This window comes from Microcaecilia unicolor, chromosome 7 (genome assembly GCF_901765095.1).
Source record: "Microcaecilia unicolor chromosome 7, aMicUni1.1, whole genome shotgun sequence".
In the NCBI taxonomy this organism is placed as follows: domain Eukaryota; kingdom Metazoa; phylum Chordata; class Amphibia; order Gymnophiona; family Siphonopidae; genus Microcaecilia; species Microcaecilia unicolor.
In genome coordinates, this window is record NC_044037.1 from 260,791,072 (window position 1) to 260,806,629 (window position 15,558).

General features: G+C 43.3%; 1 protein-coding gene across 3 annotated transcripts in view; it reads right to left on the minus strand.

Moving 5' to 3' along the window:
- KYNU (kynureninase) overlaps window positions 1-15,558 on the minus strand; it is a 260,595-nt gene that overhangs the window by 36,334 nt on the left and 208,703 nt on the right. For all 3 annotated transcript variants that reach the window (XM_030209738.1, XM_030209735.1, XM_030209737.1), the window contains exon 11: window positions 1,017-1,069. In XM_030209738.1, coding sequence (XP_030065598.1) covers window positions 1,017-1,069 — 53 coding nt within the window. The remainder of the gene's footprint in view (window positions 1-1,016; window positions 1,070-15,558) is intronic.

A 15,558-nucleotide genomic window follows, 5' to 3' on the forward strand; every position in this document is an offset into this window, starting at 1 on the left:
TTAGGCACCCCGATCTTATATGCTTAGCATCAGTTCTATAAAGGCATCTTGTTGCCAAGATTCTCTTATAGAATTCTAGGGGCCCTTTTACCAAGCCGCATAGGCACCCACGCACGCTCAATGTGTGCCAACTTGGAATTATCGCCTGGCTACCGCATGGCCTGGGTGGTAATTTCATTTTATAAGTGCGTCCACTACGCACACCAGAAAATACTTTTTATTTTCTGGATCGGCACTAGTGGGCAGTAAAAGGAATTCTACGTGTGTAGACAATAACTGCCCGGTTAACGCATGAGACCTTACTGCTAAGTCAATGACTGGCGGTAAGGTCTCAGACTCAAAATGGACGCGCCAATTTTCATTTTACCGCATGTCCATTTTCGGACAAAATTTAAAAAAGGCATTTTTACAGGTGCGCTGAAAATGGAAGTGTATGCGTTCAAAACAAGCGCCTACGCTAGCGTATGCCATTTTTCAGCGCAGCTTAGTAAAAGGACCCTCTAGTGTATATCAGCATTGGTAAGTCCATGTTTAAGCACACCCTCTTACAGCATGTCAAAGTCAGGTTTAAGCTGACATGCCTAAATACATCAAGTGATGTGCATAATTTATAGTATTCTATGAAGTATGCATGTAAATGAGGGACACGCCCATGGTCAACCCATGCTCCTCCCACTTGTACGCACCCCTTGCAGTAAGGCACTATGGGTAAGATTCTATATATGACACCTGAAAATTCTGCACTGAAAAAAAATACGCCTAATAAGTTATGGAAATGTTTATAGAACACGGTTCGATTTCCGCACCGAAATGAAGGCACCATATATAGAATACCAGGGTATGGTACTTTGGTGCTACCTTATAGAATAACGTCGAGAGCACACAGGTGCCTTTCAATCAATGATGCTTTGATGCACCTATGTGGCGCGTACCTCTAGGCGCCAGCTTATAGAATTGCCCAGTTTGCTTTTGTAATACATACTCAAATGAAAATTTAATATTTAATTTTTACATACCATTTTCCATTTGGAATCTAGTTGTGACTTTATGACCCCACCAGCCTATCAGCCTACAATATAAAGTGCAAGGAAAACATAAATAGGAATGAGCTGTGGAGTAAAATGTTGAGTACAGAAGTCAATTAAGTAAACTCAGCAATATTGTTTTATATCTGATATCTTGTACTCTGCTGTAGTTATTCACAATGAATTCATATGACTACCTCTCTTAGAGGCCCTTTTACTAAGCCGCCTTGGTGCCTCTGCGTGCCCAATGCAAGTCAATTCGGTGTTACAGCCCGGCTAATGCGTGGCCCATGCAGTAATTTCATTTTCTATGCGTGCCAGACAATATATTTTATTTTCTGATGCACAGCAAAAATTGGGCGGTAACTCCGACTTGACACCCGTAGGTGACTACCACACGGCTAACGCAAGAGACCTTATCATTAAGTCAATAGCTGGCGGTAAGGTCTCAGACCCAAAATGGACGTGCTTCAATTTTAATTTTTTTGCCGCACGTCTATTTTCATCAAAAATGTTAAAAAGGCCTTTTTTTACAGGTGTGCTGAAAAATGATTCTGCACGTGTCCATAACATGCGCCTACACTACTGCAGGCCATTTTTCAGCACACCTTAGTAAAATGACTCCTTATATTGTAAAAGTTAAAATAAAATAGCAATAAATAGTATGTTGAAAAGCATAAAAGCATATCTGATAAAAACAAAATGTGCACTAATCATATTCAAAACACTTCCGACAACACAAAGATAAAATATAAATAATTAAAATTAACATATTAATGTTTATAATGTTAGAGAGATATCACATAAAGACATCTAAAATAAACTAGTATGGATGTTTTTCTTTGAGAAAACTATGAGGGAAAGGGGATGGGATTTGATATACTGGTTTTCTGTGGTTACAATCAAAGTGGTTTACATTTTATATACAGTTACTTATACTTATTTTGTACCTGGGATAATGGAGGGTTTACACCCTAATTCTACAAAAGCTGCCAAAAATTGTGTGCACAAATTTCCCCAATTTACAGACACAATTTAATTGAATAATGAGCCAATTCATGCCAATAATTGGCTTTTTAACAACCAATTATTGGGGCTAATGGAAATCAATTAACAAGTACATGTGTAAATTTAGGTGCATACATGTGCCTAAATTTTACATGCATCGTGGAAAAGGGGGTGTAGAAATGGGAGAGTCACAGGCATTTCGGGGCAGAGAGTATGCGTGGATTCCTGTTAAATGCACAGTTATAGAATAACTGTCATTCATTAAAATTTGTTTGTGCATCTGGATCTGTGCTATTCTATAAGGCATGGTGCCTAACTCCCTTAGCACAAATCTCCAAAGGGGGCATGACCATGGGAGTGTTGGGAGCATTCCGAAAACTTGCACACAGAAATACAGAATACTGTGTAACTGTACCTAACTTGGGCACCAAGGATTCCTCCTGAAAGCGTTGCTGCAGCAGAGAAATCTTCCTGCAGTGAGTGCATTCTTTTTTCTCTCTCGTGGTTGTGCTTGCAGTCGGAGATGGCGGCTGCAACTATGAAGCGCTGCTGCTGCTGTGGGTAGTGGCGAGCAACGTCAGGGAAATGTTTGAGGGGGGTGCCATGAGCTTTTGGCAGGTGAGGTCAGCCATGGTAGTGAGGGTGTTTTTTCCCGTGTGGGGAGTTCACCGACGTGTTCCCCATGGGGTGACTCTCCTGGTGCGGCTGCAGTGCCGGAGGCCATTTTGGGTGCTATTCATGTGGCTCCTGCAGTGTCTCCCCACAGTTTTTCTAATATCAGGGTTGATGGGTGTCTCTCAGGCCTCCGAGGGATGTGTTCAAGTGACTGGAACATCTCCTGCTGCATCAGGGCAGGTTTTTTTCCCCTGGAGTTTATTCTTCTGTTGCACCAAGCCTTTTTGCTTAGACAAGCTGAGGATCAAGCTGGCTCTTCTTGTTCTGGCACTCCCGCATTGGGTAGTGCTTCTGAGGCCTCCTTACCAGCTACCCCTATCCCAGAGCAGTCCTCCACTAAGCAAAACTGGCTGAATCTAATCACGGAGGCTGAAGACCTGGCTCCCCATTCTCCCCCTCTTCGTTACTGATGCACCTGGTGGAGGATTTGAAGGAGGTGGATTTGCTCACAAATGAACAGGATGATCCTACAGCAGTGTGCATTTTCCACAAGGAAAAGCTGTCTTGGCTTCAGGCTCATAATATTTCTTCCTCAGAGAAGGGTGCTGCGGTTTCCAATCCTAAGATGGCCTGCACTAGGCGACTACCTAAAGCCTGAGCTGTCCATGAGGTTAATCAGGAACTTATTTCTCCCAGCGGTCTTCCCCGGATGCTGAAGAAATGGGTCCCAAGACAGCAGCCCTAGTGAAAAGTGATGTTTTTGGTCCAGAAGTCATAAAAGACTCTGGACCCGTGCAAGTACCATTTGGCGACCAACTCTCTGACTCGCAGAAGGCCAACCTGGAGCAGTTGGTACGCCAAAATGAAGATGTGTTTTCTGAAATTCAACTCACAACATTATTAGTGATCCAGAAGTGGTGGTTCAGCAGCATCCCTATCGAATCCCAGAAGCTCAGCAGCAAGCGGTGTTAAAAATGGGAGATATTGAAGAGTCTACAAGTAACTGGGCATCATCCATTGTATTGGTACCTAAACTGGATGGGAACATCCGGTTTTGCATCTATTTCCAAAAAGTTAAAGCTGTGACTAAAGTAGAGGCCTATCCAATGCCAAGGGTGGATGAACTCATTGAGTGACTGGGAGGGGGGGCCCAGTCTATTTTCACCTTGGACCTGACCAAGGGATATTGGCAGGTACCTCTTACCCCAGCATCCAAGGAAAAGACAGCCTTTGCTACTCCCCAGGGTCTGTTCTAGTTTATGATGTTTCCATTTGGCCTTCATGGAGCCCCAGCTTCCTTTCAATATATTGTGGATCACCTACTCAGGTCACATGGCGACTACACGGCTGCCTACTTGGATGATGTTGTTTACATTACTGATTGTGGAGCCCACCTTATACAAGTAGAAGCAGTAGTGGATAGTCTACGAGCTGCAGGATTAACAGCGAATCCCAAGAAGTGTCTCTTGGGAGAACAAGAAGTACAGTATTTGGGGTACTCAGTCGGGAGAGGATAAGTGAGACCCCAGATCTGAAAGGTGGAGGAGATTACCAAGGTGTCAGTCCCTCAGACAAAGAAGCAAGTACGAGCCTTCCTCTGGATTGTGGGGTATTATTTTATTATGGGATTTTCTGAGAAAGCAGAGCTGCTAACCCGCCTCCTGCAGACGAAGGACCCTGAAAAGGTACACTGGACCAAAGAGTGGATGTGGCCTTCCAAACTCTAAAGATGGCTATTGGCTCAGAACCAGTGCTGGTCAGCCCAGATTTTAACGGACCCTTTATTGTCCAGACAGATGCATCAGAGATTGGGCTTGGGGCTGTTCTGGCTCAGAAAGTGGATGGAGAAGACCAACCGGTAGTGTACATTAGCCAAACGCTGTTCCCGAGGGAAAAGAACTATGTGGTGATTGAGATGGAGGGTCTCGCAGTGAAATGGGTCCTGGAGACATTCTGGTATTATCTACTGGGCCGCGAGTTCAGGTTGGTCACTGATCAACCCCTGCAGTGGATAGCCTGCCATAAAGATTCCAATGCACAAGTAATGTGATGGTTCCTCAGTCTTCAACCCTTCAAGTATCAAGTTCAACACCGGGAGGGCCAAGAACATGCAAATGCAAACTGTTTGTCCCGGGAGGTGGGCCAAGAGATAGAAGATACTCAACCGGATACCGTTGAGCTGAGGAGGAGGGCATGTGATGGAGTTTATAGAACATTGTCCCTCACCCTTAAGAAAGATCCACCTATAACTAACCAGGGTTACCTTAAGAGCACAGATCCCACAACAGGAGCAAGTGAGCCAGGTGGGGCAGAGTTGAAACCAGAGAGTTTAAAGGGACAGGCCAGACAGAGGCAAGAGAGGCCCAGGGGAGGAAGAGGAGAAGCCCCAGCGTATGCCGTGAGTGACTGGGCCTAAATGCTGTGATGGGCTGAGGTAAGCCCTTGTTGCTGACCCATTAAACTTTACAAGTTTGCTGGAGGTCTGGCTGGAGCCAGACCTGACAAGTAGGATAGAACTGAAAGACTGTGTTTGCCTTGGGTTCTGTGAAGAAACAGGCCCAAGGGTACATAAAAATCAATATTAATAACTGTGTTCCCCAACTGCAGAGGTTTACTCTCGCTATGACTCGGGCCCTATGAAGAAACAGGCCCGGGAACTCCTGTTCCTGAAAATAAATACTTATTCTTGCATTCCACCCTCTTGTTCGGCTATATTATTTTCTCCGGCCATGCCTAACCCTGCCCAGGGTCTCACATGCCTTAAATAGTGCTTTTAGTGGACACACTGTTATAAAATTAGCCTCTGAATCTAATCTCCATTTCAGAATTGAAATCTATCCTTAAAATAGATTTAGGACTAAATTCTATAAATGGCATCCAAACTGAGTGCCAAAAAAAAATGAGTGCTCAGTGCTATTCTATAAAGGCACTCAAAGTTGGGTGCTGTTTGTAGAATAGCACTTAGTGCTGGGATCTGTACCCAATTTTAGACATGAGGATTTACACCAACTGAAACCTGGTGTAAATCCTTGTGCCTACATTAGACACGAATCTGCCTTATTCTATAACACTATGCCCAAATATTAGGAATACTCCTGACCCACCCATACCCCCTCTCATGACCACACCCCCTGTTTGGATCCACACGAAATATTTACTCACTCATCCTTACAGAATACCGACTACAAAGATATACGTGTAAATTCAAATTGTTGCCAATTAACACCAATAATTGATTGCTAGTGTCCAATTATTAGCGCTAATAGGCTCATTGTTCAATTTGTGTTCGCAGTTTTTAGCGCCATATATAGAATTAGGGGGTTATTCTTTACAATTTAAAATTGTTTCTTTATTTGTTGGAACAAAATATGTTTTGCTGAATTTATGGCATGTTTCAAATATTATAAGTTATAGTATTTCAGCTTTTGCATTCCACCCTAAACCAGGACAGTTTACAGTGAATGACACAAAGATGTAATAAACAATTTAGACTTCATCTATAAAGAACTAGATTCGGTAAGTGACTCCTATTCTACAAATGGCGTTCCGAGCTGGGCACTGTTTATAGAATAGATTGTAGCGCCAGGATCCGCATTCAAAGATTTGTACCAATTGAAACCTGGTGTAATTCTTCGCATATAAATTAGGAGTGATCCCAGAATTCTAGAATAGTGTGCACCTCTTTAGTGGACGCCGATGATCCGTCCATGCCTCTCCCATAGTCATGCCCCCTTTTCAGTTGTGTGCTAAAAGATTTAAGAATTAATCTTCATAGAATTTTGCCTAGTAAGATGGTTTCGCAGATCTAAATTGCTGCCAATTAGTGCCAATAATTTATTGTTAGCATCCAATTATTGGCACTAATTGTCTCATTACTCAATTAAATTGAACGTTCAAATTGGGCACGCACAAAACTTTGAGCACCACAGAATCCGGGTGTCAATGAACAATTAATCACCTATTTATTGATTTTTTTTGCAGATTTACAAGATATGTTGCACGTTTTGCAAACAATAAAATAATGATTCCTTGGGTTAACATATTAGCATACAGCATAAGTTTTTACTGGTAAGTACCTTTCAAATCTAGTCCAGAACATGAAAGGTCATAGCTATTCAACAGTACTTCAGAAGCCTGCATGACAAGAGGTCTTCAACCATTTCTTACAAGACAAATGTGTCTGTCACCAAGCTAAAAACAACTATAAAGCTATAAATGCCCCAGGATGACCAGCAATGGAAGGAAATAGATATGAAATATGAGTCGCTCTCTTGGCCCTAAAACTTGTCAATAAAAAAAAAAAAGGAAGTGAAACTTTATGGCACACTGTGAACTATAGCTGTCAGGCTGTACCTCTTTTGTAGACATATGCAGCATTTCATAATGTATCATTTACTAATAAACAGAAACTATTTCCTGAGCATATTAAGGTGTACTTGACCCTAATGGTAGCATCATGTGACTACCACTAGGGGGTCAGAGGCACCATTTTGAACATGAGTACAAATGGGGCAAAAACATCTACGGATTGTATCTGCCCCCAGTAGACTCCAGGGAAACCTCAATAAGGGTCAGGGAATATGGGATAGGGGGTTTGCTCTTTATGTTATGGGCTTGGGGTTTAGATATGTGTAAGGGGCTTCAAAGTGTTAAAATGTATGCCAGGGGGATTGGGGAGGTTGAATTACTTTTGAACCTGCCTCTTTATTTAGATTCTAAGTCTAAACTGGTAGCTGGCACTTATAATACAAGTGTAATCCCCCATTATAATAGGCATTATTAAATGTCAGAATGTAGAACTCTCCAGATTTTCTGAGGGGAGGGGTCTAGAGTTGTGGGTTGTAAATGATCCAGCCCAAGGGGGTGGATTCCTGGATAAGTCACAGAGGGAAATGTTCCTGGTTGTTGAATGACAGTAGGGGAGGAGTTCAGAGGTAATAAATATTATTGATGGGGAGTACACAAAGGTTTTGGTTGCCTGTACCCCTGCCGGACACTAGGAGGAAAGGAGGAGTGCCTCTGCTAGTAATGTGCTTTGTGGATGCACAAAGAGAAGAATGGGCACAGGAGGCTATTTTTCAATGCATGAGGCCTGAACCGGGTTACCCCATAGAAACGGAGGACCCCCACATCTGTTACAACATTGATGCACAGTACAGGGACAGGACTATTGGCAGGTCCATTTGAAAACACCATGTGGAGGTTGCGGATTCCTATTACAGCTAGAAGTTGAGCTAAAAGAGGGTAGACAGGATAGGATAGTGTAATTTGGGAGAAAGGGTAAGCAGGGATAAAACTAAGGAGAGATGGAAAGAGAAGGATGGGAGGTTGGTGTTTAAGTCAGAACAGAATTGGGGGTGGAAGTTGGCGGCAGCCTGTGGTGGACTCTGTTAAGAATAATGTTTGTTGGCAAACGGAAGGGGATTGGAGTAGAACACAGTTTATGTTTCAAAGGGGAAAAATGGGTTTGATGTTTTTCATTTGTGATACAAAATGAACAAATGGTTTGAGTTGAGAAACAGTTATGCTGAGTTGTTAAAAATGTTTGCTCTTTGACTACCATGGGGTAAAAAGGGAAACATCATGGACTGGTAGTAAAGTGTGGGTATGATACAATGTGTTCCTTGAAAAAAAGTGTGTAAAGGCTGAACACATTGCTACTTTTGTTACATCTAAGGTATCCTGGCTCAAACTGAAAGGGAAAAATAAATGAAAGTACAGAATAAAGTTTAAGCAGGTTGCCACCACTGAAGTTATCTGGGTGTCTTGACATAAATGGTGAGAATGGTGAGTTGAATCTCAAGGACAATAAATATTGAAGGTATAGAATAAAGATTTAAGCAGGTTGCCACCCTTGAAACATATCTGGGTGTGCTGGCTTAAATAGAATAGAGTAAATGAGGTGTTGTTGAGAAAAGAAAAAAAAAGAGGGACACAGATTAATCAGTAAATCGTGGGAGTGAATAATGGAGAAAATTGTGTGGTAAGGCACAAGCATTTTGAATAAGTGTTTGGGGAATATAACATGAGGAAGTATTGAGCAAGATGATGATTATGTTTGAGGAAACTGTTGGTGTTATCAGTGACGTAATGCGGGTGCCTGACACCCGGGGCGGGTTGCCGCTGTGCAACCCCCCTCCGGAGCGCACCCCCCCGAAACGCACCCTACCTTTCAGCGGGGGGCAGGCGGGAGGGCCGATCCGGCCCCAGTGCACGTCACTGGGAGCTGCGTCGGCTCTGCTGCTTCCCTGCTTTCTCTGCCCCGGAACAGGAAGTAACCTGTTCCGGGGCAGAAAGAGCAGGGAACCAGTGACCCAACACCCGCCCAGCGTGTGCACCCGGGGCAGACCGCCCCACCGCCCCCCCTTCCTACGCCACTGGGTGTTATTAAAAGGTGTTTGGTAATTCCTAAGGGAAAAGGGGGGGGGGGGAAGAAAGTTGGCCTTTGAGGACAAGGGAAGATGATTTCATGTGAGGGAACCAGGAAAGTCATTTTTTTTCTTTACTGAGAGGAGAGTGTAATCTCCCATTCCTTGTCATCAGCATCAGATGAATCCATTAACTGATGGGGTTGTATCTGCCTACCAGCAGGTGGAGATAGAGAACACTGAAAAACCACAGTGGCCCTTGGACGGCTAGCCCCAACTGCCTTCAGTATTTCTCTATCTCCCAGCAGGTGTGGACGTAGCTTGATCAGCTCCTGGATTTCTGCCTGGGGTGGCTCCTGTTCTTTGGCAGTTGAGCAGGGGTGTTGTGGCTGGTGGTGCCCACTTTAAAGGCATATAGGTTCGCCCTTTCTCTGCCTTACCCATCCCCCCGTCCTCCCGGAGTCCCTCTGTTGCTGCCTGCCTCCAACTGCCAATGGAGATTACTAAATGTCAGAATGTAGAACTCTCCAGAGTTTCTAAAGGGAGGGTTCTAGAATTGTGGGTGGTAAAGGATCCAGCCCAAGGGGGTGGGTTCCTGGATACGTTACAAAGGGAAATGTTCCTGGTTGTTGAATTACAGGAGAGGAGTTAGTAGGTAATAAGTATTATTGATGGGAAGTGCATGAAGGCTTTGGTTGCCTGTACCTCAACCGTGACCTTTGGAGGAAAGAGAAAGTCCTGGATGGGTTCAAGAAACTAAGGCTAACCAAAGAGGTGGTTTTTCCAAATTCCAGCATTAACTGTGAGAAGGAGTGCTCCAAGTGGAAAATAGGAGATCCCAGCCTGGGAGCAGGAACAGCAAAGAGCTGTTCAGAGCCAAAGGTGGTAGCCTGGAGTGGTATGCCTTTGGAGGAGAGGAGTGTGGGCAGACAGGGCGGTCTGATCCACAGGAAGATCTGCTTGTTGCAAAAGGGCTGCAGGCACAGCCTTAGATTGATTCACCCAGAAGGGATGGGTAGGTACAGGAGGATCTGTAAATATTTACATACTGCAGATATGTACATACTGGACGATTGGCTCATCTGGGCATCGTTGGTCCAGGAGAGTGAGCGGGATACGTCCTATGTGATCGCAGTCCTGCAGGATTATAAATTGTATTGAAGAAGATGCACCATATCCCTAAATTTGCTCTGGAGTTATAGTTTGCATCTGCTATCAAGCTGGATTACAGATTGACTGTTTTTTTTTGCAAAGAAGATTTGAATTGCCTGTTGCATAATATTCAGCAAAGTTTGGTTATTTTTGCATAACTCACTGGACTGGAGTCTTTTCTTTGACTGAGGGTGAAACTTATTTACTCCCAGACTGGTAAAGGAAAGAGAAGAAAGTAAAAGAGAAGTAAAGCCCCAGCTCAAAACCCTATGGCCTTCCGGATTTTATCCGGTCCCAACCTACACCCAGCTCAGTGTGTGTAAAGGACCTCTGCTCTTGTAGAACACTGTAGACTTGTGTGGCCCAGGTTGATGGTGCCTGACCCTGAGAGCTAGGTGGTGCCTAGGACACTGATGAGCGAGTATGAGACCTGGGTTACACCAGCCTTGGAGCAGGTGTAAAAGTCAATTTGGAATTTTGCAACATAGACATGTACTCCCATAGTTTTTCACAGTTACACCAGATGCTGCAGCTGTTGGTATTCTCTTCTTGAAAAAAAACCTCTCTTATCCAAACATCTGGGTGCAGTATAATAAAACAGAGATAATCATAATCATCACCACAAACATAAATAAAAACAATAACATACCCTACCACAGAAAAAAATATATTCCCAAACTCCCATCTAAAAATCAGCAAATGCCTTACAAAACAAGAGAGCCTTCAATTGTTATCTAAACAAAGTCAAGGAGGAAATTTGGCACAAGGGCAAAGGAAGAGCATTCCACAAACTAGGACCAACAACAGGAAACAATCTGAGAATTAACTGCCTGTAAACGGACACTATGAAATGAAGGAACATCCAACAGATCTTGACCCTGTGACAGAAGATGCAGTACAGCACAATCCACTCGCAATTTCTGTGCCAAAGTCAATGGAGAATCATGTAGCACTTTAAAAACCAATACCAACAACTTAAACTCAATGCACCAAACAATGGGCAACCAATGCAATTTCTGTAATTACAGAGTAATGTGCTCTAGCTTACGAGTCCTTGTAAGCAAATGTGCTGCAGAATTCTGGGCCACCTGTAATGCCTGCAATGCTGTATGTGGAAGACCGCACAAAAGGATATTACAATAATCAAAATGTGATAGCCCATAACTCTGTAGAACAGTATGAAAATTTTGTTCCGAAAGAAAATTCTTCAACCTAGCAACCAATCACAACTTTAAAAGCACCACTTTAATCACCAAAGCAACATACGACCTAAAGGACAAAGTTGTATCCAAAAGCACTCCCAAACTACGAACGAAGGCAGACACTTGATGGGAAGTCAGTATAGCTGGAATAAGATAGGGGAAAATCTGCCTTGATGGCACTCCTTAGGTTTCTTTGCTCTTTGACTTGAGTAATGAACTAGCAGACTGTCTGAATCCACAAAGTGTAAGAGTTGACAATATGTTCGGCATTTGGCCTCATGTCTTTAACAACCTACATGAGGTCTGATTCATCTAAACTGCAGCCACTGAAACATCAGATTCACTGTGGAGATATTATGGTAAAGAAGCAAATAGATGGTAACCTGGGACACATCATATACATAAACCCTACCAACATCAACCACTACCTACATGTGGAGTCCCAACATCACCCAGCTACAAAGAGAAGTTCCACTAGTGACCAAAGCAATAAAGGTAGGCACCAAAACAGTTTATAGGAGGAATAGGGCACCCTTCATGACATATTCCTGGCCCATGGTTATAGCAGATGGCCACTACTCAGGCCCTAAAACTAATGAAAAACTAACCCCCTTGAGAAGAACAACATTGTGGAATTATCTGACAGTAACCCAATAACAGAACAGAAGCTCATCATTCTACCTTACATACGGGTAAAGGGTAATGGGTCATTGATTTGATATACGCCTTTCTGTGGTACAACCAAACTAGTTTACATACATTATCCCCAGATTCTATATAGTGCGATCTAAGTTGTGCGTGCAAATCTGGTCATATTCTGGATTTCAGCGTGCAACTTAATTAGCTTAATAAGACAATCAGCACTGATAATTGCACTTAACAAGTAATTATTGACACTAATTGGAACTAATTAGAATTTACATGCATAACTGTCTGAGTGGATTCTATAAAGTGATGCATGTATATTCTAAGATGTGAATCTGAAAAGGGGTCATGGTCATGGGAGGGGCATGGGTGGGTCATAGGCGTTCCTTCAATTTACATGCAGTGTTATAGAATATTCCCACTCCTAGTGTAATTTAGATGTTGGCATTTACACCAAGTTTTCACTGGCATAAATGGCCGCAACTAAATATAGTTGCAGAAAATTGGCGCTGGGCATGGTCTATAAACTACGCATAGATTTAGGTGTATTCTATAAACTGTGCCTAACTTTAGGTGTAGTTTATAGAATACGCCTAGGCATATTTTTTTCAACACCAATTTTTTTAAGTCCTATATGCAATGTGTCATATTATATGCAGGGATGGCAGTTTTTATATGAAGACTGCTAAAAAAGAACAATATCAAAACGGCATACAGCATGCTCCACACACTATCACAAGATACAAATACACTAGTCCAACTTAAATAAATTCAGTAGTGTGGATCATTCATACATGTACCATATAACACCCAACAATAATAAAAAATTATCAAACCACCATATCATATACTAGTTTTGTAGACCTCGGTGGCAAATTCTTTCACATGGACCACTCAATCCAGTTTGCCTGCCTCCTCACTGGTCACTATCCAGCTTATAATCAAAAGAGAAAAACACCTATATTGCGACCCAAATCGGGAGATGGGCGTCTTTCTCCTGTGGGCGCCCAAATTGGTATAAACGAAAGCCGGTTTTGGGCGTTTCCAACTGCAATCCGTCACGGAAACGGGTAAAGTTGATGGGGGCGTGTTGGAGGCGTGGTGAAAGCGGAACTGGGGCGTGGTTATCGGCCGAGGAGAGATGGGCGTCTTTAGCTGATAATCGGAAAAATTTTGGGTCACTTTTTTTGGACCGTTTTTTTTCACGAACAGGTCCCAAAAAAGTGCCCCAACTGACCAGATGACTCCCCCAGTGGTCACTAACCCCCTCCCACCAAAAAACCCCCACTTTACAAACTTTTTTTCCCAGCCTCTATGCCAGCCTCAAATGCCGTACCCACCTCTATGACAGCAGAATGTGTTCTATCCTGTGACAGCCTTTCCCTGGTTCTGATGTGGCTGTCGGGTGAGTGTGACACCTTTTCTTTTATGCGCACTGCAGAGTCACATCAGCAATGCATTGTGGTGGGTGTAGGGTATTGGGCTCCGTGATTCCACTAGCTTGTGGCAAATGCACACGATGTTGGTAGTTGGTAGGCTCTACTCCCATGGTGCTTTTCCCCCTGCTTACTGGGTCACAGTGTGCCCTGTTTTGTTTCCGGTAGTCCATGAGGTAGTGGCCATTTTTGTAAGCCAGTTTTAGATCCCTTTCACGTGTTAGCCACGTTACAGAACTTAGTTCTTCCCTTGAATGTGGCTGAAAGAGGGCATTGTACACCATTCTGCCAGCTCTGACCTACTGCTCATCTCAGTACCAGGGAGACTCGTTGCCAGTGGGGCACAACCTCTGATCTGTAGTTAGCTGTGAGTAAGCGTGCTTATTCCAATAAAGGACGTTTTTGGAGAGATTATTCTTCAGGTGTCAACTGGTGTGCCAATGTTATATAGCAGCAACCAGTCCTAGAGGCCTGCGTGTATGCAGGTCCTTGGAGCACTTTTAGTGGGTAACGCAGTGCACTTCAGCCAGGTGGACCCAGGCCCATCCCCCACCCCCACCTGTAACACTTGTGCTGGTAAATGGGAGGCCTGCAAAACCCACTGTACCCACATGTAGGTGCCCCCTTCACCCCTAAGAGCTATGGTAGTGTTGTACATTTGTGGGTAGTGGGTTTTGGGGGAGGGGGGTTGGGTGCTCAGCACCCGTGGTAAGGGAGCTATGCATGTGGGAGCGTTGTCTGAAGTCCACCTCACTGACCTCTAGGGTGCCCAGTTGGTGTCCTGGCATGTCAGGGGGGTGAGTGTACTACAAATCGTGGCCCCTCCCACGACGAAATGGCTCAGATTAGGATGTTTTTGAGCTGGGCGTTTTTAGTTTCCATTATCACAAAAAAAAAAAAAACAAACGCCCAGCTGAAAAACGTCCATTTTTTCGAAAATACGGTCTGTCCCGCCTCTTCACGTACCTGTTTTCGGACATAGACGCCCATGGAGATAGGCGTTCGCGTTTGATTATGCCCCTCCACGTATTCATCAAACACGTTTTTCTAACGGTGGTATATCAAATGAAATAAACAAAAATGTTAACATTATAACCTCTTTATTATCAATATCCAATCCACTTTTTAAAAATAATTATTACAAATGTCATAATAATCTCAATTCTACTTATCTTAATTTTATAAGGGACCTGCTGCCATTAGAAAATTAAGATAAGCAGCATTGAGCTTATATATGAAATTTATAAGAATTTTTAAAAAGATGATTGATATTGATAATGAAGGGGTTATAATGCTGATGAATAAATAGTTACCTATGAGGGGGCAGGCAAACCGCAGATTGAGTGGTTCGTGTAAAAAAATAGTTGCCACTGAGGTCTAGAAAACTAATATATGATATGGTGGTTTGACAATTTTTGATTAGTGTTGGGTGTTACATGGTACCAGACACTGGGGCTCATTTTCAAAAGAGAAAAATGTCCAAAAAGTGGCATGAATCTGCATTTGGATGTTTTTCTCACAAAAACGTCCAAATTGGTATTTTCAAAACCAATTTTTAGATGTTTTTCTATGAGGTCCATCAGAAGTGTGTTCAAATCACAATGGGGAGTGTCAGGGGCGGGATCTGGGTGTTCCTAACACTTGGCCATTTTTCTGCCATAATGGAACAAAACAAAAACATCCAGGGCTATATGTTGGACATTTTGTTTTAGACCTGCTTTATCAATGAATAAGCCACTAAAAGTGCCCTAAATGACCAGATGACCACTGTAGGAATAAAGGAATGACACCCCGTTACTCCTTCGGTGGTCACTGAACCCCTCCCATCCCGCAACGATGTAAATGAAACAGTACATACCAGCTTCTATGACAGCTTTTGATGTTATGGCCAGCCCTATCAGAACAGCAAGCAGGTTCCTGGAACAGCCTAGTGTTAGGTGCAATGCACTGTAGAAAAGGTGACCCAGGACCATAATCCACTCTATTACTCTTGTGGTGGAAAGTGTCAGCCCCCCCCAAAACCTACTGTACCCACATATAGGTGATATCTGCAGCTGTAAGGGGTATTGTAGTGGTGTATAGTTGGGTACAGTAGGTTTTTGGTAGG